Source organism: Gallus gallus, chromosome 13 (genome assembly GCF_016699485.2).
Source record: "Gallus gallus isolate bGalGal1 chromosome 13, bGalGal1.mat.broiler.GRCg7b, whole genome shotgun sequence".
In the NCBI taxonomy this organism is placed as follows: domain Eukaryota; kingdom Metazoa; phylum Chordata; class Aves; order Galliformes; family Phasianidae; genus Gallus; species Gallus gallus.
In genome coordinates, this window is record NC_052544.1 from 15,038,997 (window position 1) to 15,066,040 (window position 27,044).

Genomic DNA, 27,044 nt, shown 5'->3' on the forward strand with positions numbered 1-27,044 from the left:
TCTCCAAGTGTGCATTCTGCCCTCAGTGACTGCACCTAGGAAAGCAAACAATGATTTTAGGTTTAGATATTTCATTGAGGGTATACAACAGCAGTCAGGAATAGCATTATAGCATTCAGATTTATTTATTTTTAACGGATGCTAAATAACACATTGTGGTCATTAAGAAAAATCACTATGTAATTAAAAGGGGCTTACTTTTTTTCCCAGCGGAAATTCTGGAACTGGCTGGAAATGCAGCAAGGGACAACAAGAAGGGTCGAGTCACTCCTAGACACATTCTGTTGGCTGTAGCAAATGATGAGGAATTAAACCAGGTAAGAAAAAACCCCACCGTGTGAGGGCCAGGATTTCCTTCAGGGCTTTTAAAATTGTCTTTCCATATTGCTGAATTGTAATTCAAGACCTCTGCTTATTGAGCAGCCCACCACGAAACAGCCCATTCGCTCGCTATCACACTGGCTGTGTAACTAACAAGAGAACTCAGCTTAATTATGTATTTCAGGATACATATAATGTGTGAAAATAGAAGGGAAATGCAGTGTGACATTTGCTTGCACTGTTACAACCACTTCTGTTGAAGACTGAAACATTATCATAAACTCTCAGAGGGCTTTTTTGTTTGTTTGTTTTTTGTCTTCCCCCCTAACCAGCTTAGGACTCCGTGGGATGTATCTTGTTCCTATTGAAGTCTGTCTTGGCAACCCCAGAATTAAGAGCTCTGGAACTCTTGCAAGTCTGTGTCCTTTATAGATTTCAAGATGTCTAATTTAGCAAAAAAGTAATTGGACATTGTTATTATAGTGCTGTGGTGTCAGCCAGAGGTACTGGCCAGAATTAATGTCCCTTTTTTGTGAATTGCTGTAAAACAACATCTGATAGGACATTGTTCTAACCCTGTGTATCATGATAAAACAGAAAAAAAATCCTTCTTGTTCTGTTTCTGTGTGGAAGTAGATAATGCTTTCCTTTCATCATCCATCTGTAAGCTGAGAGCCTCGCTGGGTTGTGGTTGGGGAGCAGTAAATGTGAATCTGAAGGTGGGAATACCTGAGAGACTTTGATGTCACTGTTTCTATCTTCCCTAATACTAAATTAGTCCCAGTAAGATGTTAGGAAAAAATAAAAGGTTTGAAGTGGTTTTAAATACAGACCATGATTTATTTCACCTCTGCTTTTAAAGGCTTGAATGAACTGCACACTTTTGAGTATTGATCTGCTTTTCTTCAACTACATAAAGATTTTTTTGAAGAAAGACTTCCAGGTATAGAGATTTGTATAAATGTTACCCTCCATTTGAAGTTCCTTTTTCTAAGCAATATTTTCTGTTTAAAAAATGCCTGCTGAAGGAAATTCAGCAACAGAGACGTGTTGTGTTGCACACAGAGTGGTACATATTGCAGTCCTGTACCATGGACTTTGGGGTCCCATTCCTCAAAAAGGAGAGCATCCCCAGCCACAGACATGAGGGCTTTGCAGGGCAGCCCGGTTTCTGGTAGCTGGGTAGCCGCCTTCATGGCATGGCTTCACAGCTTAATGAAGAAACAGCTCTTGTGTGAGCTCAAGTGACGTTCATAGTAACAGCATATGTGCAAGGATACATATTCCCTTTACAGTTACACCTCAGTATATCATTAACTTCAGATGTTTCATACCTTCGTATCATCTTACTCAAGATACATGTTGAGAAATGTACAAGAATCAGTTTAAACTCAAGACAGTGTATGAAGTTTGCAGTAAACGCCATTTTCTGTTGTTGGTATGTAAATGCTGGAATTTGTCATCTGCAACTTTTATTTTTCTTATTAGCTATTGAAAGGGGTCACCATAGCCAGTGGTGGAGTCTTGCCCAATATTCACCCAGAGCTGTTGGCAAAGAAGCGGGGCTCAAAAGGAAAACTGGAAGCCATCATTACTCCACCTCCAGCAAAGAAGGCAAAGTCTCCATCACAGAAAAAAACTGTATCAAAGAAAACAGGCGGCAAGAAAGGGGCAAGGAAATCCAAGGTAGAGTAATCCATTTATTTTCAATCCAAACAAGCTGTAGGGAGCATCACGTAGGGAAGTTTAGTTTGTGGTTAAAGGTAGTGATTTCAGTATAAGTACAAGCAAAGAGGGAAGAGTGCTGCCCAGTCCCCGCACTAGGTGGAAGAAGTGGCACAGGCCTGCAGGGCGGGCAGGCAAGTGATGAGAGCTTTACTCTTTGTCAAGTTTTGTTGGGTGAGCACTGCTTGAGGCACCAGCAGGCAGAAGAGGGTGTGCAGGATCTCACATAGCAACTGTAGGGATCACTTTGCTGTGACTGCACAAGTGTCTGCACTGAGTTAGACTGAGTAAACTTGGTTGGACTTTGTTCGACTATACTCTAAGGTTGTAAATGTTGAAGAAAAACAGTACTCTAGGTCACTTGCCTTGTAATAATGTTGGCAGCCATTAACGTGTCAGTCGTGTTTTCAGATGTTGTATTTTTCCGTGGTTTCTGGATTAATCTTTTTGTTCCAGGTTAACATAAGACTCCTCTTACTCTAGTTCATTTGCTGAAATTCAGACAGAGTGAAATAGTCCTTCTGAAGTAGGATGCAATTCTCCTAGAGCAGGTAGCTCAGGCTTTTGCAGCATAAGAGAAATTGTATTAATTGTGGCTACACGCAGTTTCTTTGGCTCAGCTGAAGACCCACAAATGTCCACCTATTAGTATATTATAAATGAGATTCTTTCATGTTTAGACTTTGTGTTTGAACTCTGAGTGATCAACGGAACTAACTCAAAAGGAAGGTGGAGTTGAGGGGAAGAACAAGAGGTCCAAAATATGATTTTCTTATGCTAGAAAGCCAAGAAAAACATGTAGCTGCCTTTTTTCCATTTTTAGTTTTAGTTTGCAGGAGTAGGGAATCTTTCTAATGTGTGCATGTGTAACCAAGGACATTTTTTTTCTGCAAAATAACCATTGTAAGTAAATAGGTAATGGAAGTAGGAAGAGAAGTACACACATTTTACATAAAATCGGCAGTGCATTTGAAAACATTCCCTTCAGAGTCAAACAAAGCTTCTGTATTCATCCTGTATGTCTCTCTTGTTGCTTACTTGGTCACAATCCTTATCATTTCACTGTTTTTTGAACTGTTGAATTTAATTCTCCCTATTAGAACACCTAGTAGCTGACATTCCAAGTGCAGTGCTTCTAATAACTGTGCACTAATAATTTTCCTAAATCTGGTTTGTTTTTCCTGCTTGATTACAAAAGCAGGAAGTCTGTTGCAGGTTTCTGTTTTTCTTCCACACAATAAATTGTATTGTCTCCTTACTATACTGGTATTCAGCTAACAGTAGACTCTAGGGGAACTGAAATGGGACCCATGAAAATCTAATTTTCAAAACATTTGTGTAAAGAAAAGCATGGCAAAAGCTTCTAGAAGCACAAATACACCCTTGTATCAGTTGTCTTAGTTGTTCAGCTGCAGATTTAGTTTATACACTCTGGAAAGGAGCAACAGGAGAAAGGCGGCTGCCTAGTGTTCCATGTATGCTTTCAGCTTCAGCATATGTAGTGTTGAGGCAACAAAGGTTTAAAATGAACTCACAGGTCGTCATTCAGCTGACAGAATGAAATGATTCTTGGTACCAGTTGAGTCAATAGCTGCAGCAGTCAATTCACTGTCTTCATGAAACATCCTTTGCAAAGTGTCCTTAATTCTCTTTTTTATTCAATAAGTCAATTGTTTCCTGAAAGTTACCATTTTACTTCAGTCATATAATTGAAAGGAAGGAATGGTGATTGAGGAAACTGCCCCTCCACAGTTTTACAGGAGCTAAAGGAAAGTGACCAGACAAGACAAAGACAAAGAAGTTCAGCCTATTTCCTACTGGTAGGCAGGCAGAAAGCATGATGTATTTTTCTGCACTGTCTCTAAGGAAAGATGCATTTCAAAACAGTATTTCTAAAAGGCCTCGTGAAACCTGTGGTGGCATTCCTTCACAGAGAGACAAAATGTGCTCTCTGACAAGTCAGTTTTTACCTTAAAATGAATGTCTGCCTACACATCAATAGAAACAGAATTTTTGCACACAAACCATTAGAAAGCTGTTAAAAGTTTATTTTCTCCTTCAACATTTAATACATTCATCCCCTCAATTGTGTGCAATCATAGGCAAGAAAAGAATATATAGATATGCAGACACTGAGGTCATTTTTGCTATGATTCTTTCAGCTTTTATCAGCCACTGTAGACTAAAAAATAAAATCCAAATGCCATTGTTTGCAGTAACATTTTATTGCCTGGTAAGCATTTAAGTATGTCATATATCTTAGTGTTATTAAACACTGTTTTGCCCTGAGTCTTGAGTTAACTAATTAACTCTGTTTTTGGAAGAAGAAGCAGGGAGAAGTGAGCAAATCAGCCAGTGCTGACAGCACAACAGAGGGAACTCCTGCAGATGGCTTCACAGTCCTGTCCACAAAAAGTCTGTTTCTTGGCCAGAAGGTATGCTCATGCATTTTTATAAAGGAATACCTATTCTTCTGTGCTGCTTAGGGAATAGCCCCTCCCACCACCCCCCTCCCCCCAGAATATCCAGGTACAATTGACATTTCTCCACTGTGCATGTGGAGGTGTGGGATATTAATTTATGAACACAGAAATTCTCTGAAACAACTTTTAGAACATTTTAAAAATACATAAATGAGTCTTCATAAACCTACATAATTAAATATTCAAATAGAAAGAAAGCCTGTGTGCTTGTAATCTATCATGCCTTATTCCCAGACAGTATAATCGGTGCAGCTGAGCTTTTGCCAAAGACAAAATTTTTCTAAGAATAAAATGGCTTTTCTGAAGGGCATCCCACCTCATTGCTGATGTGAAGCATGTACAGTTTTTTATCAAAACCACTTTCAGACCTTTGTTTATAATAGTTGTCTCGTGTTCTGTTCTATTTTTTTTATTTTTTACAGAAGTTAATGCTGTGTAATAACAAATGATGCTTTTATGAAAAGCTCTAAGTCCACGATCTTTTTCTTCCCTGTGAAAATGCTTTGGGACATGGGGTGGCTTCATACAAACACATCTGTTTAAAAAGGCAATTCATTTGAAGAGACAGTTGAATAAGTTAATTTGGTCTTTTATCTTGAAATCTGCCTTTAGTTTGCAATACTAAATTTTATTGAGTAAAACTGCATCTTTCTTCTATCATTCAGTAATCAGATCATTGTGTTGTAAGTCATAAAAGATGAACCATTATTGTCCACTGTGGGATGTATCCTCTGACCCGTTTTTATTTCGTATTGAGGATGTTCTCCATTTATCCTTACACAATTTGTTTGCTAATTTTAACTCGCATGAAAGTAACATTATTTCTTGTAAGACTTCTTGTTTTCCACTGTTAATTGTACACTTAGAGCCAGATTATGAGTTCAATAGGGTTTTTTTTGTTAGGCTTTTTGTTCTTTGACTACCTCTAGGGGGGTGGCTTAGAATGTAATTTTAAAGACATGCAGATGGCTGAACTAGAACCCAAAACTTAGAGACTAAGTTACTGTTTGAAGAAAGCTAAGTATGTAAGACTTTTGGATCTGACTCTGAGCTCCTTGTAGTTACCATAAGAAATCTGTAATAGGAAGCGATGTCGTGTTCTAACAAGAGTGGCCCCACAGATCAATGGGGCTTTGTGAGTGGGCTCAGAGGAAGGGAGTTGCGAACTCCAGAAATGCTTAAAGCAGTGATGAGCAAAGCCTATGTCTGCTGTGGAGCTTTCCAGCAGTACCTTGTATAGGAAATGGGCTTTCTGGCTTTCTCATACTCTTGTGAATGCAGCCCCAGATCACTGGTGCTTTGTATCCATCCTCACACCAGTTCTTCATCTGTTAGCACTGCATTTTTTACCATTGACACTTCTAACAAATGTAAGAATGTTCAGTATTTTGTTATGTGTCAGTGAAAAATGAAATTCTTGTATCCTCTGATATACCCCCAAAATAGCATGTTTAGACCAACCTGAATTCTTTCAAGCACTCACGTTAAGAATGAAAAAGAGAGAGCCTAGAATACAAAATCTTTGCCCTGTGGTGATCAAAGACATTTTATTTAGTATACAAACCAAAAGACATCCCTATTACGCTGGCTTATTCCTAGAAATATTTTTAAAGTATTCTACAGAATACTGTACAATACAACAATAATTTGGAAAATTACTTTCCAAAGATGCATTCTCCATATGATCAAAATATTTCTTATTTTCTTGTCATTTAAAAAAAAAGCCAAAGATAAAATATTCAGCCACGGAATCAGTGGGACTTCAGTGCTCCCTTTTTGGGCTGGGCCAAAGTGTCTGCTGCCATGCAGGTCTGGCAGCCTGGGGTCTCACTGACAGTGGGGAGGGTTTATAATTGTTTGTGATGTGGACATCTCAGATAATTGTTTGTTTATTTTGGAAATTTAGAAACGAAACGTAACAATTATCTTTAAAAACTGCAGTGACTTTGAATCAACTGAATGCTTCTATGTAGCCACTTCTACATGAGGTTGATGTTTTAAAAGATAATACTGACTTTAAAATGCCTTAAATTAGTGCCATGTGATATTCATAAACATAATGACAATACAATTTTCCTCAATAGCTGTTGTAGATTACAGTGCTGTGGTTTGATTCCTTAAGCTTCTGCATGGTGCTTATTCTGGGAGTGTGTGAGGACAAAAGGTGACTGCCTGGCTGCAGGATGACCTTTCTTCCATTCAACATAGCCTCACTTCTAAACAGCATTTTGAGGGAGGGAAAGGCTTTTGGCCTCTCTGGGGTCAGGAAGACACCAGGTGGTTCAGGTCAAGGCCTGGGATATTGGACTCCTGGCTTCTGGATTTGGCCAGTGAATCACCTCATCTCTCTGTTGCTTTCCCCATTTATGGAATGGAGATACAACTGCACTCCTTACATGGATGGCAGAAAAGCTGAATATGTTAAAACATTTTGAGCTGTTCAGTTTGAAAGTAAAAATATTCCTATTGATCATAGCTGTTTAATTAGTCTTGTATTTCTGTTCTGTGTGTTCTTAATGGAAAAGTGAGCTACAGTGCAAACTGTCAGACCTCAAGTCTGAGCATCAGAGTTTGGGATTTCAGAAAAATAGCAGCATGTTGGCCTGCAAAATACATCTTCACTTTGCACTATAAGACTCATCCTAGGAAAACTTGCAATAATTCGAAGGTTGCATGTGGATATGCAAGTTGTCCTAGGTTTTTTTAAGGGTGGCCCTTTAGAGGCTCATTTCTTCTGTCTAAAAGAAATGCTTCATGCTGTTGAGTAGTAAAATTGAGTAATTGCTCTCTTTAATCCTATGGGAAAACTTTGATTTATGCTGTCCTGTTTGACAGTCAGCTAACAGTGCATTGAACAGCACGTGCAGAATTTAATAAATAATACTTAGCTGCCAACACAAGTCATCAGTAATGGGCAGCTGTTTAAGCATTTCATTGTTCCTGTGAAGTTAAAACTTTAATTAGCAGCTGGTTGCTATGTAAATCCCTTCTGTAAGTAGGTGCAGAGATAAGTTAAGGTCTGAAACCAACACACTACACAGCCAATAAACCTGGGGCAAAAATTTGTAGAACTCGATTAGGGATCAAAAAGATTCACCTAGAAGATGAATGAAATGCGCTTAGGAACATACTAAAATCTCCACAAAACAGTCTTTTGGTGTGTGCATGTATTTTGTTTTTGGATTTTTATTATTATTATTATTATTTCAAAATTCATAGTTTATTTAATATTTTGGTTTGGTTTTATTTGACTTCCCCCTTTTTTTTTTTTTCCTAAACAGCAGTTGCTTGTAGTCAAACTCAAGACTCAAACTCCAGTATGAATAACTCACCAGGTGTGAAGTATTAAAGGACTCTTAGCTATTTGGAAAGCAAGCTTGTTTCGATTTTTATTACAAACTCCCAGACAGACCTATACTTAAAACAGGGCTGAATTACACTCCTTTTTAGCCAGAGTCACCCTATTTTGAGGGAACATTATTTACTCAGGGAACACATGCAAACTATATGAAATTGCTGACTTTTAAAAAGAGAAAGATGGTCAATTCCTGCAATCACATGAATGAAACGGAAATATTTTTTTCATAAAACTTAAATGGATGAATGTTGGCCTCCTTAAACGACCCACTCATTTGTATTGGTTTCATAACCTGATTCGTGTTCCCTATTAATAAAATCACATATGCGTGGAGAAGACATAAAGAGTTAAGTTTACAGAATGTGGGTTATAAACCAAGAGATGCAATTCAGTTTTTGATGAGATTAATTGCCATGTTTGAATGTATATCTTATGTTTCATACGTTGAATATGTGGGCTTTGGGTTAGAAGGAAAGCCTCACTTAATCTCAGTTGGCTTGAAGGCTTTTGTAAATGAATGAGAACTTTCTCTTTTGTAACTGCTTTGTGTGTGCCCCAGTTAGCTGGTGAAACAATCATTTTAAAGGCGTACCCATGTTGTAGATATAAGCATAGGTTGTGATGTAGTTGTCCTGTTTCATATATCAGTAGAAGCAATAAGCCCATAATAGTGCCTGTTTACAATTCTTGACCAGTCAGTCACAATGCCAGCAGAACTGTGTGCGAAAACCAGTGACTGCAATGCAGGAGAAGGTGACAGTAGCGTGGAAAGAAGAAAGAAGTGCAGCCTTTTATTAGGGTGGAGTTCTCCCTGAAGACATGTGCCTGCTTTCCTAAAGATGTGCTCAGGTTCACCGGCTTCAGTAAGGAGAAGCTGTGTCTTTCATCCAGTTTCAGTGCTGAACAGCCATGGCACATCCCTGCAATGGGTGCGTAAGAAATTATTAGGGTGTCTTTCATCTGTCCTCCAAGAAGAGACAAATACCTGTTTCATAATGCTGAAATAAGAACCTCAGATAGAATCAGCACAAAGCCAAAACAGGGCCTTGTTGGTAGGTACGTTTATTCCCTCCCAGTGTCAACAGTGCTTGAGTCTTGGGTTTGATGTTTTTAATTGTTTAATTTTTTTTGGATAACAGCCCTCCTTTATGACTTGCCTTTTATTTTGCATATTTGTTTGCAGTGATGCTATCTCCATCTGTGTTGCAAAGCTCACTTTTCTGCAGCTTCTCTGTGATTTCCCAGCTGTCCTGTTATTTCCCACCTCATGCTTTTCTTTTCAGCTGAACCTTATTCACAGTGAAATCAGTAATTTAGCCGGCTTCGAGGTGGAGGCCATTATCAATCCTACCAATGCTGACATTGACCTTAAAGATGACCTAGGTAAATGGGGCATGGGTTGACACAACTAATGGTCACATGGAAATTATGGAACCCAGAATTTACTCTCTAGGGCTTCATTCATTAAATAAGAGCCAAAATTCGAATCCTCCAGGTTCTCTCTTGTTGAAGAACTACACTCCAAAGACATTCTCACCAAATTTGAAAACTTGCAACTGCTGCTAGTCTTCAAGTTGAATTCAATTTAAAAAAATCATTTAAATTCTTTTCCATAATGATCATATGTGACTGTTAGCTATTTTGGGGGGTTTTTACGTGGCTTCTTTGAGGACTAAAATACTTTTTTTTGTCAGGTTGTTTTCAAAATAAGCAGTTTCTCCATTCTGACTGCAATCTCTGATGTTATTTCTGGTACTCAGAGTAGGCATAACACTTTTTAAAGAGGAATGATTAAATGATCAACTATACCCAAATTTTCCGTACCCTGATTTCATGTGTGATTCAAATTATCTATTTCAATTCTGTTTAAGTTACTCCCTGTCACGATCACATTCAGCTGAAAACAAAAACTGATAGTATACCAACGCTGAACTTGCAGATACTATCACTGATGTTGTATCACTTTTAAACCTCCTGCTGTTGCAGATTCATCAACTGTCTGTTCTTCAGTAAACATAAAAGAAAAATTAACTTTCCATGCATTATGTACTGCCTTCCACTGTTATTTGATTATACCTGCTGCTGTTTTTCTTAAAGCTTCCTTTATGGAATGCCAACCCATAATTCTGCTACTGCATTTCCTGTATGTAATTTAACAAGAAAAAGATTCAAGAAGGGTAATTTTAAATCAGTCTTTCTCAGGCACATGTATGTTTTTACACCTGTCTCATCCTTCACAACACATGATTAGAAAATACGCTTTGCCTTTAAAATATAAACTCAAAAATTTACATGTTTTAAATGCAGTAAAATCCTGCCATGCATTGCTTCCTCCATATGAGGGAAACTTGTTTTTAGAAACCAAGTAATGAATTGCTAAGCAGATGAAGATAAGTTCCTGTCAGCTTATTGATGCTGACAAAATGGAGAAACTAGTTATTTTGTTTGGCTTGACAATCATGAATTTCTTTTTTTAAACAGATTCCATATCTTAGTGTCATGCTCTGTGGGGAACTAGTTGTTCTAGGATGCTGCCAAGTGAAATGGGGTGTTAGCTGATCTTAAGTCTTTGGAAATGATCTCGTGTGATTGCTCTGACTTGTCATTTTAACATTTATTTGATCATGTCGTACTCAATATTCCTCCTCCTGTTCCCTACACCCCTTTCTCTACACACACCTGCACACACCACTCAGCATTACTCCTTTGGCGCAAGGTTTGGAGATGTGAAGGTAGGAAAATAATGGACGTTGGTACATGTGTAAATGTAGAGCCTGTGCTGGGTCTCTGTCCAACGTGGTTGATATACATCTGTTTACCTGTTGTAGTTGCAAGTTGTACAGGCTGACATTGCCACGATCGACAGTGATGCTGTCGTTCACCCGACAAACTCTGACTTCTACACCGGTGGTGAAGTAGGTAATGGAAAGTTCAGTGCTGCGGAGTTTGTATGTGTGTGCATGGTCAATCAGCAGCCACAAGCTTGTTGTAGCTATGCAGATTTGCATTTATTTCTCACTTCCAGCAGTCCTGACCGATAACAAAAAGAAATGAGTTGTTGCAAACTCAGTAGCCATTTCTGATTTTTAATCACCAAATCAGACTTCCAAAAGTAATGATAGAATGCACTGCCAAAATTTGAAGTGCAAGATCAGCATATGTACAATGCAGGCACGCGACCAAGGAAAATCAACTACAACATTCTGTGACATGGAATACAGTTTGTGCCTTGATCTTTAGATTTCTGGCCAGTTCCACTACACTCTCTCCATGCCAAGTTTCAGATGTTCACATCTGACATGCTGGATCTAGCCCACCTTATTTTCTGAGCACTCTTAAGATGGATTTGTTTTTTCATGTTTTAACTCATGGACCAATTACCTTGTAGCCCTGCTCAGTGGTTGCTTGTGTCACTGGCACATGGATAGACACACAAGACACACCTTTCATACAGTTAGTCATCTGAGCTACACTGAGGACTAAAGGTATTATATACATCATAGACATCTTAAATTGTTACCTCTGCTTTGCCCTGAGTAACTCTTATCTTGGTTATACCTTTAATATTTTGAAGGATGATACAAACAGGTAGCTATGCTTTATCTGATCTGCCGTAGTAATTTGAGAAGGCAATATCAGAATTGGGCTGAATATGGAAGTTGCTGATTAGGGTGATGACACCATACTTAAATAAATCAACTGCATGATCCCAGCCTCTTACATTTCCTCTTGGCCTCATCGCCACTGCACAAAGGGTCTCCCTTACGGAGGGCCCTTGTCCCATTGCAGGTCAGCAAGCCTTGCAACACCCGTTGTTTCCCAAGGAGCTCCGTTCTGAGTAAGACACAGAAGAACGTAGCCCTTCATGGCCTGTTAGAGCGGGAACAGCTGCGACTTGGCTGGCTAAACATTATGCAGAGACATGAAAAGAAGAGTGTCATTACTCCCTTTACCTGAAGAATATGCTTCTAAAGCCTGTGAGGCTCATTTAGACAAGGTGCTCGTCTCCTGCCTTTTGGCAGAGAAACACTCAAGAAGCTGCTCTACAAAGACAATTTTCCCTCAGAGCTGCACTGCTCTTACCTTAGCATAGGTTCCTGTTGCCTCTGACTGCTGTAAGAAAGAATAGAAGTGCACAAATGCCTAGCTTCCAGTGATTAACTTTTACCCATCTAAATTTATTTTTAATTATTTTTTGTTGTTGTTTATTTTTCCCTAACAATGTAAGTGTACTGGGGGCTTACCCTGACAATTTTAGAGCCTAAATTTCTGCTAACGCTGTTTTCAACACTGATACCAATGCCTGCTTCAAAAGCATGAGATAATGACCTTATTCTCATGGGAGTGACACATATTTATATGCCTGTGAGCAAATAAGCTACTAACCTTGAAGCTGCGAAGCAAGACTTCCATCAAGAAAGTTGCTAATGTAGTGGAAAATGATTAAAGGCAGTGTGTCCTTTCCAATTGACCACATAGTCCTGGAATATCTTTCATTTATATTGAAATTGTAATTTCAATATAAATCTTCACTATTAATCGGAAGAAGAACGTAACTGAGAAGTAAGTGCAGAAAACATCACTGATAACACATATGTTCTTCTTTCCACCATATCTGCAAGAGTTCAGTGAAATGAGCTGACAGGGTTGTTCATTGCTTTTAATTATAAATTAATTCCCAGTAGAAGGGAAAAAGCTGATCCTTTTAGATTGAATTAGGGAAAACTAGGCTAAATTCCATTAAATGTACGACAGCTTTGCAATGGCAAAGAGATGACCTAGTTAATAGATCTTTTCTGTTCCTAGGTTCTGTTCAAGGCTTAATTATGGTTCCCCTTGAAACATGAAAATCTAAGGATTATGAATGTCATGGGTGTGAGGACTGATCTGAGTTCATGGACTCAAGGGGAATATAACTGGAATGTATACACAGATCTGAGCAGGAGGGATATGGAAATACATACAACAGGGATATAAGTAGAATGGAAAACTATTCCTTTCCCTCTCTATCCCTTCCCTGTCAGAGTGATTTTACAGATCCCTCACGTCACCCACATCAGGTAAATAGGTTCAGCCCTGGCTGCTGTAAAGGCAGTGCTCCACTGAGCCACCTGTCCTGGGCACGTCCATCTTCATAGCCCGCTCTCCTAGGACACCTTACTGCTATAGATGAGCCATTGCTGTCTTATCTGAGAGATTTGCTAGATGGTGCCTTGTACTCAGCTGCACAGCTAACTGAATTTCATATAAATCTTAGTGTGGAGTTTGTCTAAATAAGCTTAGACCAAAGTATTTACATAAAAAAAGCTTAATTGAGTCCAAGGAGCAAATTACACTCTGACTTACAGTCTGATCTTGCAATTCTGAATTAGTTATGAAAAAAGCAAAATATGAGATGTACATTTTTAAATTATCCTCAGCTTTTGTACCCCAAAAAGCAATAAACCAATAGCAAAATAGAGGCAGGGCCAGTTTTTGAATGAGCAAACAAATGCCTTCTTGTTTTCAAGAAACTTCTAAATAGTCATTTTGGAAGAAATTTAGCAACAGGGTCAAAACAAAAGCATCTGGCAGTCCTCTTAGTTCTCAGAACTATAACTCTTATTTATTAAGCTGAACCTTGGAGGAGGGGCTCTACTTCATTGAGCATACAGTATGTGCACTTCCATCAGAAAATGAGTTTTTTCTTTCTCCATCAGTGAAAGTAAGGGGCTCCACTAAATCAAAGCCTAGATATCTAGAGATCTTAGTTCTGAATTTTTGGAAATCAGTTTTGGAAGTAATATCTGAAATCAGAGCCTTTGTGATACCACTGCTTTTTACTTATCTGCCTTAATAATTAATTGCACAGCGCAGAATTATTTGGGATGCTTATGTAGTTAGGAAAATGCTTTCTTGGGCTGTTTTTTCTTATATATATATTAATACCTAAAACCAGAGCTGCAAAATAAGATCTAAACCATTTAGAGATGGACTGCCTTTGGTAAAAGCATACCTTTTGGTTGCCTTGAAACACTGCACAGCTCTTCTCCTCCCAAAATGACTTTGTCCAGCTCCTTAGCTGTAGTCAGAGAAGTTCATTGGAGGAATATGTTCCTTAGAGATTCTCCTTATTTCTGAGGCTCTTCCTCTTGGTTAAAGGTGGCTCAACAAGCTGGGCAGTTACCAAGTAAAGCAGCCCGCTGCACTCACGAGACTGTTTCATTCCTGGTGCCACCTGTTGGGGTCAGGGACCAAGATCAGGTGAGTTTCAAATTCTTATTGTGGCAAATGGCTCTTTAAAAAGATTTATAAGAGAGAGAGGGGAAATGAATTTTAAGGGAAGGAATTATGGAACTTCAATCACTTTTGAGCTAGCACATTCTTCTGCAGCATTTCACACTGACAGATGGTCATGATAAGGAAGGAGATAGGGATGTCACGTCAGATGTTTTGACATTAAAATCAGTCTGAGGATGTTAGCAAGGGATGCAGACGGAAGGTTTTTGGGTTCTTAGGGTTATCTTTTTTGTTTTTCTTTTTGTTTTCTTGTTGTTGTCATTGTTTTTAATGAATAGCTAACTCTGAAGTCCCAAAAGGTTTAGATCTTACTTTGCAGTCCCCCCCCAAAAAAAAATGTTTGGGCAGAAATACGTAGAACGATGTAATCGCAAATAACGATAAGTCTTGTCTGCTATGGGAACCTGAGATGAGAGGAATAAAAGAACAATTCTCTGTTCAGGAAGCACTTTGGAAAAGAAAGGCGGCAAGGAGTTTGTGGAAGCTGTCATTGAGCTTCGGAAAAAGAACGGGCCCTTGGACATAGCTGGAGGTGAGGCTCTGCGCTTCGGAAACCCGCACGGCTCGGTCAGCCACACTCATCCCATCACACTGCTTGGGTTCCTGCTGTCCCCAGGCATCACTGCTGGTTGTATATGTTGTCTGTACTCTCCAGAGTTATAATACACACCTTGCATCTTAAGCAGCCATCACCAAAGTAACCAGGAAATGGCATAGTGATGTAATATTACAAGCAAGAGCAGGCTGTTCACAGATACACATACACAAGGAAGGTTGATCATTAAGGGTACAGTTCATAAGAGCAATTAATTGGATAGTAAATACTCACAGTGGTTGAATTCAACTCTTTTAAACATCTGCTCTGCTAAGATGCCACTGACTTTCACTGAACTTAAGCACATGCTTAAAGTCAAGCACCTGCTTAGGTACTTCATTTAATCAGTGCCAAAATCATCACTGTAGAAACGTATGATTTTTTGATGTCTAGTTATCAAATTTTATGCAATATTTGAGAAAAATCTACTATAAGAGTACTAACATTTGGTAATGGCAATTTGACACCATCTGTGATATTGCTGATACATGCTGGTTCATATAGAATGTTGGTTCTGCCATCTGTGTTTATGCTATAAAAATAAATACAGTACATGCAGTTTTGTAAACCAATTTTGACTAAAGCTGAGGGAGAGATGAAAGACTCCAACTATGACAGAAAGAATTGTGACTGTTTGTGTCTGGTGTTTCATACAGATTTCTTCCTTGCTTTTTAAAAATGTTACTCAGTTTTTCTTGGAATCTTTATTTTGCAAAAGTATTTAGGATCTTTTTATTCTCCCTTATCTACACTATTCCTTATCAGCTCACCCATGATAAACTGTGCTCACAAATAAATTGCAATTTGGAGGAAAAAGATGTTTCTCTCTGACATCAACGCAGCCCTCAAATCTGAGCTCTGCATGGCAGTCTCACCCTGTGGGGAGCTACATGCTACCACAGAGAACCTGGCTGCTAGAAAAGGTTGGACACAAATCAACTTCCCCATTAATGGATATCCAGTGTTCAGATTCCTCAGCAGTATGGGTATCCCTTTTAATAAAATAACCAGGATCCTTACCTGGACCACGACTGTAACTAGCACAGAATGTGGCAGTGGTTCTTTTTGCTTGTTTCTATAGCAAAACTTACTTTCCCTTTCAGAACATTTGCATTTAAAGTAAGGGACAGCTGCTCTGGGTAATTAACAGCTGTCTTCAATAGAATCCTAATGAGTTAATGACTACTCTACAATACACCCCCTGTCTGAGAAATATTGAAGTTGGTGATGTATATCAATATGGTATTTTATTCCTTCAGTGTGAAGGAATTATCAGCATTTCACATCTGACTAGAGAGATGTCAGCTGCTTTTATGAGATTTTTCTTGGATTTATGATGTACTCTGGATCTGCCAGCATTTTAGTTGCCTATAAGGACAAATTAAAGTTGCCTAGAGTTGAAGTTATTTATTCAGTGTGTTGAGAATCTACAAATCCATAAGAACATCAGCCCTTGTGCTTCCATTGTCCTTTAAAATGTATTCTTCTGATGAACCTGTCAATGTCATGACAGTCTGTTTTCTCCATATTTGATAATAGCACCCAAAGTTCTCTACTATGTTTAAATTAAAAAACACTTCATAAAGATTCCAGAATGAAGCAGAGGATGCCTGGCCTCTCAGCGCCTTTACAAAGCTGATTTTTGTAAAGATTGCTGGTATTTTTCCTACTGTTTTTCAAGATGCAAGCTTTCATTTCTAACCTGTGCTTTTGCAGTCTTATATTCTTATATCCCGTAGTCTGTTAGAGGGCTGACTCTTGGTGAAGGTTCAATGCATGATCCTTTAAGACAGTGACAAGTTTCTAATTGCAGCTGCAGATCTGAGAGTTCAGCTGCCATTTCTGATGCTCTTATCCTGCTTTCTGGAGACCCACTGGCTGTCAGTGGGCAGTGCTGCTGTGCCTTGGTAATCCTTACGTGTCCCTGACAGCACCATGGTGATAGCATGCAATTGGTGTGGCAAAAGTTCCCTATCCATATAAGGCCTCACCTGTTGGTGTACAAACAGTGTGAATCAAACTTTGCAAAGCTATTATTGCATCCTGTCTGACCGTCAAAAACATGAAAAAAAAAAAGAGTCACTCAGAAGTGGCATTGTGTTAGCAGTCTCAGATGACCCATCCATAAAAAATGCTCGAATAGAACTGGGGCCAAAGTTATGAAATGGCACAAAATATCTTCCTTACAATTACTCAGAAACAAAGCTGGAAGGAAAGGCTTTAATTCTTTTCCAGCCTTCCTTACCAGTTTGTGGAACACTAAAAGCCCCAAACTGATCCAGTTTGGGTTTCATTGTTATCAGAGTATAGCTGGAAAAAAAAAAAAGTAAAACAAGAGTAGCTGAAGGTCACACAAGTCGTTAACTCCAGCAGGGCAGCATCCTAATACTTACTGTAGCTCTGCTTTAAACTCTGAACCACAGCAAGATCATCCCTAGAACGGATTTACATTCTAAGAGATTACTGCCTTTTTCCTCAGACATTACACAAATTTCTACAGTCCCCAGTATAAAAGTATTTCCTTTGATGTCAGTCATGAATTCTTGCTCTCCAAAATAAGCTCTATTATAGTTATGATTTATAAATTACCGTGGCAAAGTACATGTGGAAATGGGAAAGTCTCTGTAATCATGTTGTTATATTTTAAAACTGTGTGATTTCTAATCTAAAACATTCAGAGGGGATAAAGGAATGTCTGTCGATTGTTTGCTATTTTAATCACATATGCATTCTTTTAATGCTAATGAGGGGAAAGAGTTATGTTTCACTTTTGTTTCTTACTAGCTGTTGTCAGTGCTGGCCATGGATTGCCTGCAAAATTTGTGATCCACTGTAATAGCCCAGGCTGGGGCTCAGACAAATGTGAGGAGCTGCTGGAAAAGACGGTGAAGAACTGCTTGGCTCTGGCTGATGAAAAGAAGCTGAAATCAATTGCATTTCCTTCAATTGGCAGTGGCAGGTAAGGCTGTTACACAAACCCAATACTTGATACCGACCATGTTTTCTAAGTGTTGTAGTTCCTGTTATATGTTCCTGTCCCTCTCACATACAAAACCCACTTGTACCATGCTAACTTCATTCTTGTTCATTCATTTCAGTTCCTCAAATTAAATGTTTCTTCTGGGTTCCTTCAAGCTGTACATGGTGCCTGTAGTATTTTCCCAAGTAACAGTTAAACTTTGGCATGTCTAGCATAATCCCTGCTGTCTCAAAGCATACGAACAAATTAAAGAGCAAAAGTGCTTTTTAAGAATACATCTATTTGAGATATAGAGAAAAGCATGAAGAAATAGAGTCTATTTTACCTGGTTGTAGCACGTAACTAAACCTACTACGGTTTTGGGATGGCTAGATGATGTCTTAATGTTTGTTTAAGCAGCAGACCTGAAGAGCCTTGATTCTCAGGAATTGCAGAGTCACTTCAAGCTTTCACCCAAAATACATAAACTAAACTCTACAAAGTTTTCTGACAGAGTCCCATGATGTAAAGGTTGCCTTAAAAGTCTTTGCCAAGATTTTTAAAGCCTAAGTCTAAAGTTAAGGTTCTCTAGCTTTGTACAGAATGCTCAGTGCCATTAGAAAGTCAAAATTCTAGTCTATATTTGATTCTGAGAACTTGGATTTGGGAAGAGAAGGGAGGTTTGGAACATATGACCTTTGATGGCTCACTATGAAGAGCGAATCTATACTGAATTACACAGTGGTATATTTAACCCTAAACAACTGCCACTTTCAAAGTTGCCATGAAAGAAGTTGGCTGATCTTCCTCAAGAATGTTCTTCCCATTGTGCCATCTTATAATGCTAGATTCATCTGTGTGCGTTCTTTGTAAGGCAGAAAGCACTGCTTGAGCTTTAGGGTGAATAACTATAAAGAACTAGAAGTTTCACTAGGATAATACATTCAAGTGTCTTACATCAGAAAAAGCTCCAAGTAAGGCTGTTTTGATTGGGTATCATTTTACAAAGTTTGCTTCTGTTACTTCCTTAAAACTGTGATACAGTGGAAGATCCATACTGACCCACTGAATTGATAGCTGTTGGTTCAAAGACTACTCAGTGAAATGAGAAGCTTTTCTGCAGAATAATCCAAAATACCCAAACTTGGCTGTTCTGTAAACTGCTCTTCTGGAGAAACTGTGCTGTTCCATGGACTGTAGAGTAGCTAAGGAATTCAGCATGTAGGTGCCTAAAGCAAGGCTATGAGAAGCGTGTTCCACATATATCTCTCTTTTCTGGAGAGCACCCATTTCGGACTGTTGTTACAAAGCAGTTAATTGATACTGGGAGATGATGAAACCCTGAATAATCTTAAGATCCACATTCTGTTATGAAATCTAGTTACTGACAGGCAAGATCTGCGGCTGTGTTCAACTTGGCATAAGCATGTTGCTCTTACTCAAGCCAGTTGAAGTGGTTCTTTTAAAACATGGAGGGGAATCAACTGGCATGGAGAAACATATGTTGTTTATTTCCCCCCCGTTTTTTTTTTTAATTAGAAATATTCAAGCATAAATTAGTTTTTGAGAAAACAGAGTATATTCTGGCAGTACTCTTTACTTGTTTTTTTATGAAGTCAGAAGTGTTAAAAAAGTGAAGCTTTTAAAGACAGCAAATACCAAAGACACCACATGTATGCAGCTGTTCTAGTACAGACATCTGTCAAGCAGACATCACCCAATAAATCCACATAAACAGTTTCATTCTCTTTTATAGTTGAGGAATGGGATTACATGAGGGCAGTTCAAATAAATCATGGAGGAAAATAAAATAGCATACTTGTAGCCTTCAGTGGGCCAGATGCACAGCTACAGCCAACTTGTGGCAAGCACAGACTGGGTGCTGTACAAAGGTAGCCTGGAGTTCAGTCTGGTAGAACAGAGAAAGAGGAGTCTGAGATTAAAAATAAAATAATCCTCAAAGCAGGGATTTCATTCTAATGCTCTAACTTTGGACAGAATTGACACCAACTTGGCTGAATTCTTAAACAGCCTTTTCACAAGGCTGTAACTCAGACCAGTAGATCATTGTAAGAGGCTTCTGTTTCACCTTGCAGCCCACATGTGGCCACTGGTCAGTATCTTACTTCTGATTTTCCCCCTCTCCATCTGCTTTTTTTCCTCCCCTACAGTGGTCCTAAACAACTCATTTTATTCAGTTTCCCTGTGTGCATGCCTCCCTTTGATCAGTCTGCTCTTCTCTCTTTCACCCTGCTGTGAACACCTTGCAGGAACATCAAGGAAGTGGAAGATGTATGACTTCAGAATCCACTTTAAACAGTTCAGAAACAGCATATACCTTGATTTTTATGTTCTCCTTCATGACTGTTCCTTCTTAGGAGCAAAATTCCTTAGATATCTGTTCTATGTATGCCAGGATGCAGCACTCATAAGTAACTAGCAAACAATCAGATGTGGAGGCATACTGACTCCATGCCCTTTCCTTTGTGTAAGCCAACAGTAGGAAGTAGCTCTGGTGTCAAAACTGCTGTCAGATCACACAGCTCATTCTCACCAGCCAACTCAATCGGCTTTGGAAGTGTACAAATGTTTTCAGAATGCTTTTTTTCCCCCCCCCCCCTCTTCTGCTCCAATAAGGGGGAAAAAAGAAAAAGTGGTCTTTTTCAGAAAAGAAAGAAACAGATGTACTATTCTATGTAATCATTTTTGAAGTATTACATGCACTGTCTTCAGGTGGCATGTATAACATCACATTGCAGGCAGCAGTACTACAGAATTACTCTTGGAGTGTGTTTTGTGGTAAGGTAACATGCAGTAAGCTGTCCATGACAAAGGCAATTGCCTTTCTCATTTTGTGTCCTGCTGCATGTAATGGGAGTGAGAGTACAGTAATGTTTCATTATCAGTTTGGTGCTTCAGTGAGCAGACACTAAGTCATGATGCACCTGTTAACGGCAGAGATGAATTGAGCCTAGCTTCTATTCTATGTTTCTTTAAGTTTGAATTCTGGAATTTTCTTCAGTTGTACCATTCCTATCACTACCACATTCCAATAGCATGATAAGGGCTGAAACAAGGATACATCTCTCAAAGCTGCTAATTGCTATAAAACATGTGTAACATGATGGAAATCACAGCAATGACAACAGAGCAACAAGATCCCTTGCTGCAAGTGAGGATTCACTCAAACACAACAGCAGTAAGCACAGAAATAAGAGAAAGCAGCTGCTTACCTTCAAAAGGCCTCAGGTACACAAGGAACTCCAGAGAGATACCTTTACTTCTACTGCCAACCTTTAAATGAGGTCTGGGAAGGGGTGGATCCTGGCTCCAGCCCTTCTGGGCACTCAGCTGCATTGCATACACCTGAGCTCCCCTGGGTTGGCCCTGCCTTCCCACCAGGTGCTTCATCACTGCTTCAAGCCATAACTTAGCATTTCCACTACAGATGTAGCTCTATGGTTATGTCTCTTTAGAGATTGTTTGAATTGTACAGGAATAGTTTCAGTGAAGATATTGTTCTTAACTATAATGAAGAAAGGAGAAAGAAGATATGATTTGTAGTAAGGCAAAAGATTGGTAGTGATCTACAGAGAAACAAAAGAGGATGATGTGGTTGGAAAGTATAGTCTTCACAATGGAGGAAAACGTGTGTAACTTCTTCATCCCTTCCTCTGCTCCTTGCACATCTCTTTTTGATTGCATCATTAATTCTACTGCTGTATTGTTCCTGTAAAAAACTCTTAGAAAAATGAATCACGCTTATCAAACCTGTCACAGACATGTTTGTACTGTGATTTCAAGCATCCATATCATCCAGTGGTATGCTGCTGCTGCTCTCCATGGCTCCCCTCATGGCAGCACTAATTTCTAATTACTAATCACTAATTTCGTGAGGTCTTCCAGTTTGAGCTTCTGTGCAGAGAATGCTGGCTCATACTGTTTCCAGGTGACCAGTAGCAGAGTGGGGTTATTGGATAAGCCTGATAGTACTCCCACAGGGCTTGCTCTGCCCTCTGTCACTGACACCAACTCATCTATCTCTTCCTCTTTCTAAGCACGTGCAGCAGGAATTTTCCCTTGTCATGTGTAATTGTAAGCAACACACGCACTTGGAAGAAATAATATGAACAAAATAATTACTTCCATAGACTGCCATACTGTGGTCAGCAGCTGCATTCTGCTAATTTCCAGGTGGCTGTGGTTCTAGTCAAAAACAGCTATTGTTTTTTTCTTCTAAAAATACTGTAATAAATCAGGGGAAAAAATCACTGACTTATGGAATTACAAGGAATAAGAAAGAGAGAAAAAAATGCTGCTGTTGTCAAAATCACAGCTGTTACCACCCACCTCTGCCATTTCTGTATCGAAAATTCATCTGAGAATGGTTTTGGTACATCCTTATCACCGTTTGTCTAAGAAAGATTTGAGTAAATACACACTTTATAACAGTATTGACTGTCATATATCTCTAAGTGCATGTCAGTCAACCAGATAATGTTCAACGGCATCTTCAAATTCAGCTGGATCCTGCTCTTAATAGCATGATGACATCCCATCGCCTTCAGATGGATTGTTGATCTGTGCTTTACAGTGGCTTAGGATTTGCTCAGACTTTGGCAAGGGAAAACCACCCATTGGGTGGACAGAAGTACCACATGAGTAGCACAGCAGAAAAGCTCAGACCACGCTCAAAGTACCAGGTGCAATTTCAGGCATTTGCCATGACTTCTTATAAAGCTGTAATAATTGAGATCATGGCTTTGTTGAGTCCATTCTACTTTTGCTTGACCTGCTTTCTCACTGCCAGACTACTAGCACTCATCCTCTCCATTTTCAGCCTGCAGCAAGGCTGTACAAGTCACTTCTTAATTTTGTACTGTATTATTAACCATGAAGAGCAGGAAAGCCATATTGTACTTTGTCTTTTCATGATGATTCTTCTACACCAAGTTCTCTGTCCCTTTCATTTTTTCCTCTTCAGAAGTTGGTTTGCTGTCAGGTTAGGTCTGACCGTGCAGCTCTCCTGAGCACTTAGCAGACTGGCCACTGGTTTACCTGTGCACTAAATGAGAATGGAGCCAGCAGATGTTGACAGGTTCAACCCATTAACATATGTGAGCTCTGCGTTCCTATTTTGGGAATGCTTTCTTCTCTTTGAGCATTTAAGTCTTGCCTAAACAAACAACTTCGTAGCTTCTAATTCAGATGGTAAACACCAGCTTTGTAGCTGTTTTTACTGTGCTGGTTAGGGAAAAGCCTGAGCATTCCATGCGAGTTTACACTATCAAAAGCTTGTTCAGCAGGACTTGATTTTCTTTCTTTGTCTCTCCTACTAGAAACGGTTTTCCAAAGCAAACGGCTGCGCAGCTGATCCTGAAAGCCATCTCCAGCTACTTTGTGTCAACAATGTCCTCTTCAATCAAGACGGTGTACTTCGTGCTCTTTGACAGTGAGAGTATAGGGATATACGTGCAGGAAATGGCCAAGCTAGATGCCAACTGAGCATAGGAAGCTGCAGTACCAGCCCCTTTCTACCCTTCCTCTTCTCCAAAACCTTAACTCATTGTGAAGCAGAACATCCCTTATTTTAAATTTTGCTCATCTAGGGAAATAAAGGTGGTTTTTTGGATTTATTTTAGTTTTATTTTTTACTTTCTAAAATGTTTTATGTTGGCACTGATAGTTGGCATTACTGCTGTTAATGCACTGTATACCAGGCATCGTCTGATCTTAGTGTAATCTAGGAGATTTTATAGTTTTATTTTAATGAAGTATGGATTGATGCAGGAAGCTGTTAGGAAAACGTAGTCTTTTACTTGTGAAAGAAACAGGCCGACCCTATTTTGTAACTGTGTTGTGGTGCTTTATCAATACATCGAGTGGCGTTCCTTTCATTTTTTAAAAGAACAGATGCTATAAACCTAATTTGTGTTTGTTTATTGTCTTAATGATAAATCTGGAAGAAAAAGATACAGAGACCCTCTTGTCCTTAATTATATTTACAATTTTGAAATCGTGTGAATTGATTTAGTAAAATGTTTGAACTGTTGCTGTTGTGGAATTCTTCTCTTAACTCTTTTAGTTGTGAAAATTACAGCACATCTCAATTAGTGGCCCAGAATCTTGTCTGGAGATGTTGGGCATCTTACATGTACTGAATGGATGCCTGCACACTCAGTAACTCTCACAACTGACCCTTTCTTCTGTGAGCATTCAGACTTTCCAGTTGGAGCTTCAGATCTCCCATAGAAGCAGCTGACTTAATTGGCTGCTCAGTGTGAGAGGTCCCAGCCTTTTAAATCAAGTAAGGCCTAGGGTTTTTTTGAACTAGTTCCAGTCATTGAATATTGGGTTGTTTGAAGCCATTCTGTATTATTTCCAAATCTTTATGAGCCCAGTTTGTACTGGTTGCCATATCGCTTGCACAGCTGAAATCCATACTAACATAAACCTTACGGAAGCCACTTGTTTTTGTACTTTGAGAAAGGAAAGGTTACACATTCAAAAGCATATGAATGCTCTCTGAAGAGGAAGCTCTTCCTTTGAAGTCTTTTAGATAGTAGGCATACGTTTTCCATTTCTATTAAAAACTTCATTTGCTGATGAAAGAGTGCTTCGCATCCCTTCTGAGTTGATCCAGAGCAACGAATGGAACATATCTGACTGCTTTCAGTAGACTCAGGACTCAGTACCAAGTATTAAAAGCAGGTAAGCTTATACTGTCAAGAGTCTGTTTGTTTGTTTGTTTGTTTTTGCATAGGATTGTAAATACTTCCAAGCATTTGAGTGACGTGCTGCAGAGGAATAACAGTGACAGCACTGGAAGGCAAAATTTGAAGAATGGTGCTGTTCTAAGCAAGCAGAGTTAGCAGCAGAGGGTGAATTAATTCTGTGCATCAAACACATATGGTGTTTGACTGTACTATGAAACCAAACTGAAATTTGTTAAATTAAAGTGTCAGTCTTTAATAATAGCCGCTCCAGCAGCAATAAGGAAGGTACCTTATTATTGCTAAGGAAGGTTACCTTAGCAATGAATTGGGAAAGGCACATTCCTTCACTCCTGTCGTTGTGTTTGTCCTCATGCAGAAAACACGATGCTGCACTTTGCACCAATGTCACTAGGTGTCACTGAAAGGATTGAAAAGGAGAGAAGAGCGTGGAGGAGGGGGTCCTGAGGAGACACCTGGTATGAGAAGGTTCTTTTTTCGCTACAGAAGGAACATGCACATCCCAACAAGTGTGTACGCAACAGATTACAGCTTCTTGGTCTCTTTACACGTTACAGTGAATTCTAAAGTGCAAAGTCTCTTTTTTTTCCTTAACTCTCTGAATTACATCAGCAACAGAAAAAATTGTATTTAATCACTGGTATTTTCAGAGCAGTTAAAAACACAGCCTGCAGTGGTGTTTAACAGATCTTTTACGCTGTTACATAAGATGAAGAGATGTCAACTTTGAACTGAGAAAATCTCAAAGCAAACTGTGCCATAATTCAAATGACACATTTGTTTCTTCTGGCTGCAGATCCCATCCACTTCTTCAGCCACTGGCTCTGTGAATAGTTCACATCATTGCTTGTGATGTGCAAAGTTTGCTTTGGATGAATTCAGCCCTTAATTTGCAAAAGGACCCATGAGCATCTCCCACCTGGTGAGGATCTGAGCTCTCAGCATCACATTCCAGAGTAAACAGAGACAGTTATCAATGCTTCTCACCTGGCCTTGAGCAGGGGAATGCCTTGCTCCTCACAGCAGGCAGAACCCCAGCCTGAGACCTTGAAGAAAGTCTCCATTCTCATTATAACCCAGCTCTGGAACACCACAGTGAGCATCACTGTATTCTCCTTTTGCACAAATTCCAGAGCATCCTTCTCCTTCCTGGCACTCATACAAAAGCTCCTAAACACTCAGTGTTTCGACTGACTACTGTGAATCCCACCTTCCCCATAGCCTGGAGAACACTGGTCTCAGGTCCTGCAATCCAGCAGGCCGTGTCAGGAAAGCAGAAGCTGAAGATCCCAGAAGAAGCCTGAATGCAGCCACGTGGTGCAGCCCCAGCAGATTGTGGCATAGATTCAAAAACCTGAAAAGAAACATATCTGGTTACATGTATAACAAGAAAAACAGAAGAAATTGCTGCTAATGTGTACCGGGACCAAAACAACATCGCTTTGGGAGATGTCTTCTCAGCATTTTTAACAGTTAAATGTGTTAGTACCATATGCAAAAGTAAGTTAATCATTTAAGGAAGGCCACACACTGAAAGTCTCAGTGAACTTGTCTTTACTGCTTGTTCTTTCATTGCTGCAGTCCATTAGGGAACTTATCTGAAAACAGTGGTTAAAATGAATGTTCTCTGAATACTTTAAGGTGTTAAAAACATTGCAGCCAGCAGCATTTTCCATCCACTGCCTCAAGTCTTGCTTTCCACTGCTCTTCTGCTTTAACTCCACTGACTTTTCCTCCCATAGGTAATTCATTGTAATACTGCCCTTTGGGTGAATCAAAAACTGTTACTTTAGCAGTTCCCTGTAATTCTGTAGGCTATCATCCTGCCAAAGCTTTTTTCATCCTAAGCTGTCAGCCACTATGATTAGTTGAGCAGGTATAATTACCCTACCACAGTCATGGCCAGGTTGCCAGGCTGGGTTTCAGATGCAATTAGCTTCTGACAGAAGTGTTACTTTGCCCCAGAGAGGAAGTAAGCAAAAATGCAAATCTGGGGTCTCTCTCTTTTCCCCACTGAAGGGGAAGAATTCATAATCACGCTGCAGCTCATCTGCCTCTTTGAATCCTTCCTTCCTGAAGTCCTTTTCCCCCCCCTGAGAAATGGAAGCAACGAATAACAACATTTGTATAACCTTTACTTTCCTAAAACAGTTGGAGGAAGGCAGAGTATTTGGTAACCGCAGTGCAGATGTGTCTTCTGGATGATTAGTGCCGTGATGGACAGGTTAGACTTTCAGTCTCACGTTACATTCCACTGGAATCAGCCCTCCATCCTTCATGATTAATTTAAGATTCAGTAACAAATCTTGCTGTATTTCCTTCAGCTCCCTTCTAGATCTCAACTTTTCGGAAGTTTGGATTTAGCCTTTTGGCAGATGTAGAGGTACAAGCAGGCTCCTAACATCCACATCTGTCCTGCAACCCTGACTGGGATTTCCCCCCTGTTCATAGACGTGCCCTGGGCAGAAGTCTGGGAACAAACCTGTGTGCTTCAGCTCTTCCTGCTCCGCTGCCTCCTTGGGCATCCAGCACTGCACAGAGGTTGGGGCATTTGGAAAAGTAAAGCTGCCAAGCAAGGACTGATCTGGAT

The 27,044-nt window shown here is 39.5% G+C and overlaps 1 protein-coding gene across 4 annotated transcripts in view; it reads left to right on the top strand.

The window, feature by feature from the left end:
- Positions 1-23,772, top strand: part of H2AFY (H2A histone family, member Y) — a 45,367-nt gene extending 21,595 nt beyond the window's left edge. The window contains exons 3-9 of one of the 4 annotated variants that reach the window (NM_205007.2): positions 211-317; positions 1,810-2,007; positions 4,371-4,481; positions 9,171-9,270; positions 14,609-14,698; positions 17,546-17,720; positions 23,060-23,772. In NM_205007.2, the coding sequence (NP_990338.1) occupies positions 211-317; positions 1,810-2,007; positions 4,371-4,481; positions 9,171-9,270; positions 14,609-14,698; positions 17,546-17,720; positions 23,060-23,225 (947 nt within the window). In that variant the 3' untranslated portion in view covers positions 23,226-23,772. Of the gene's footprint in view, positions 1-210; positions 318-1,809; positions 2,008-4,370; positions 4,482-9,170; positions 9,271-10,715; positions 10,807-14,608; positions 14,699-17,545; positions 17,721-23,059 lie in introns of all 4 variants that reach the window. The other 3 variants (XM_025154811.3, XM_025154810.3, XM_025154812.3) reach the window with 3 other exon arrangements.
- The last annotated feature ends 3,272 nt before the right edge of the window (positions 23,773-27,044 follow it).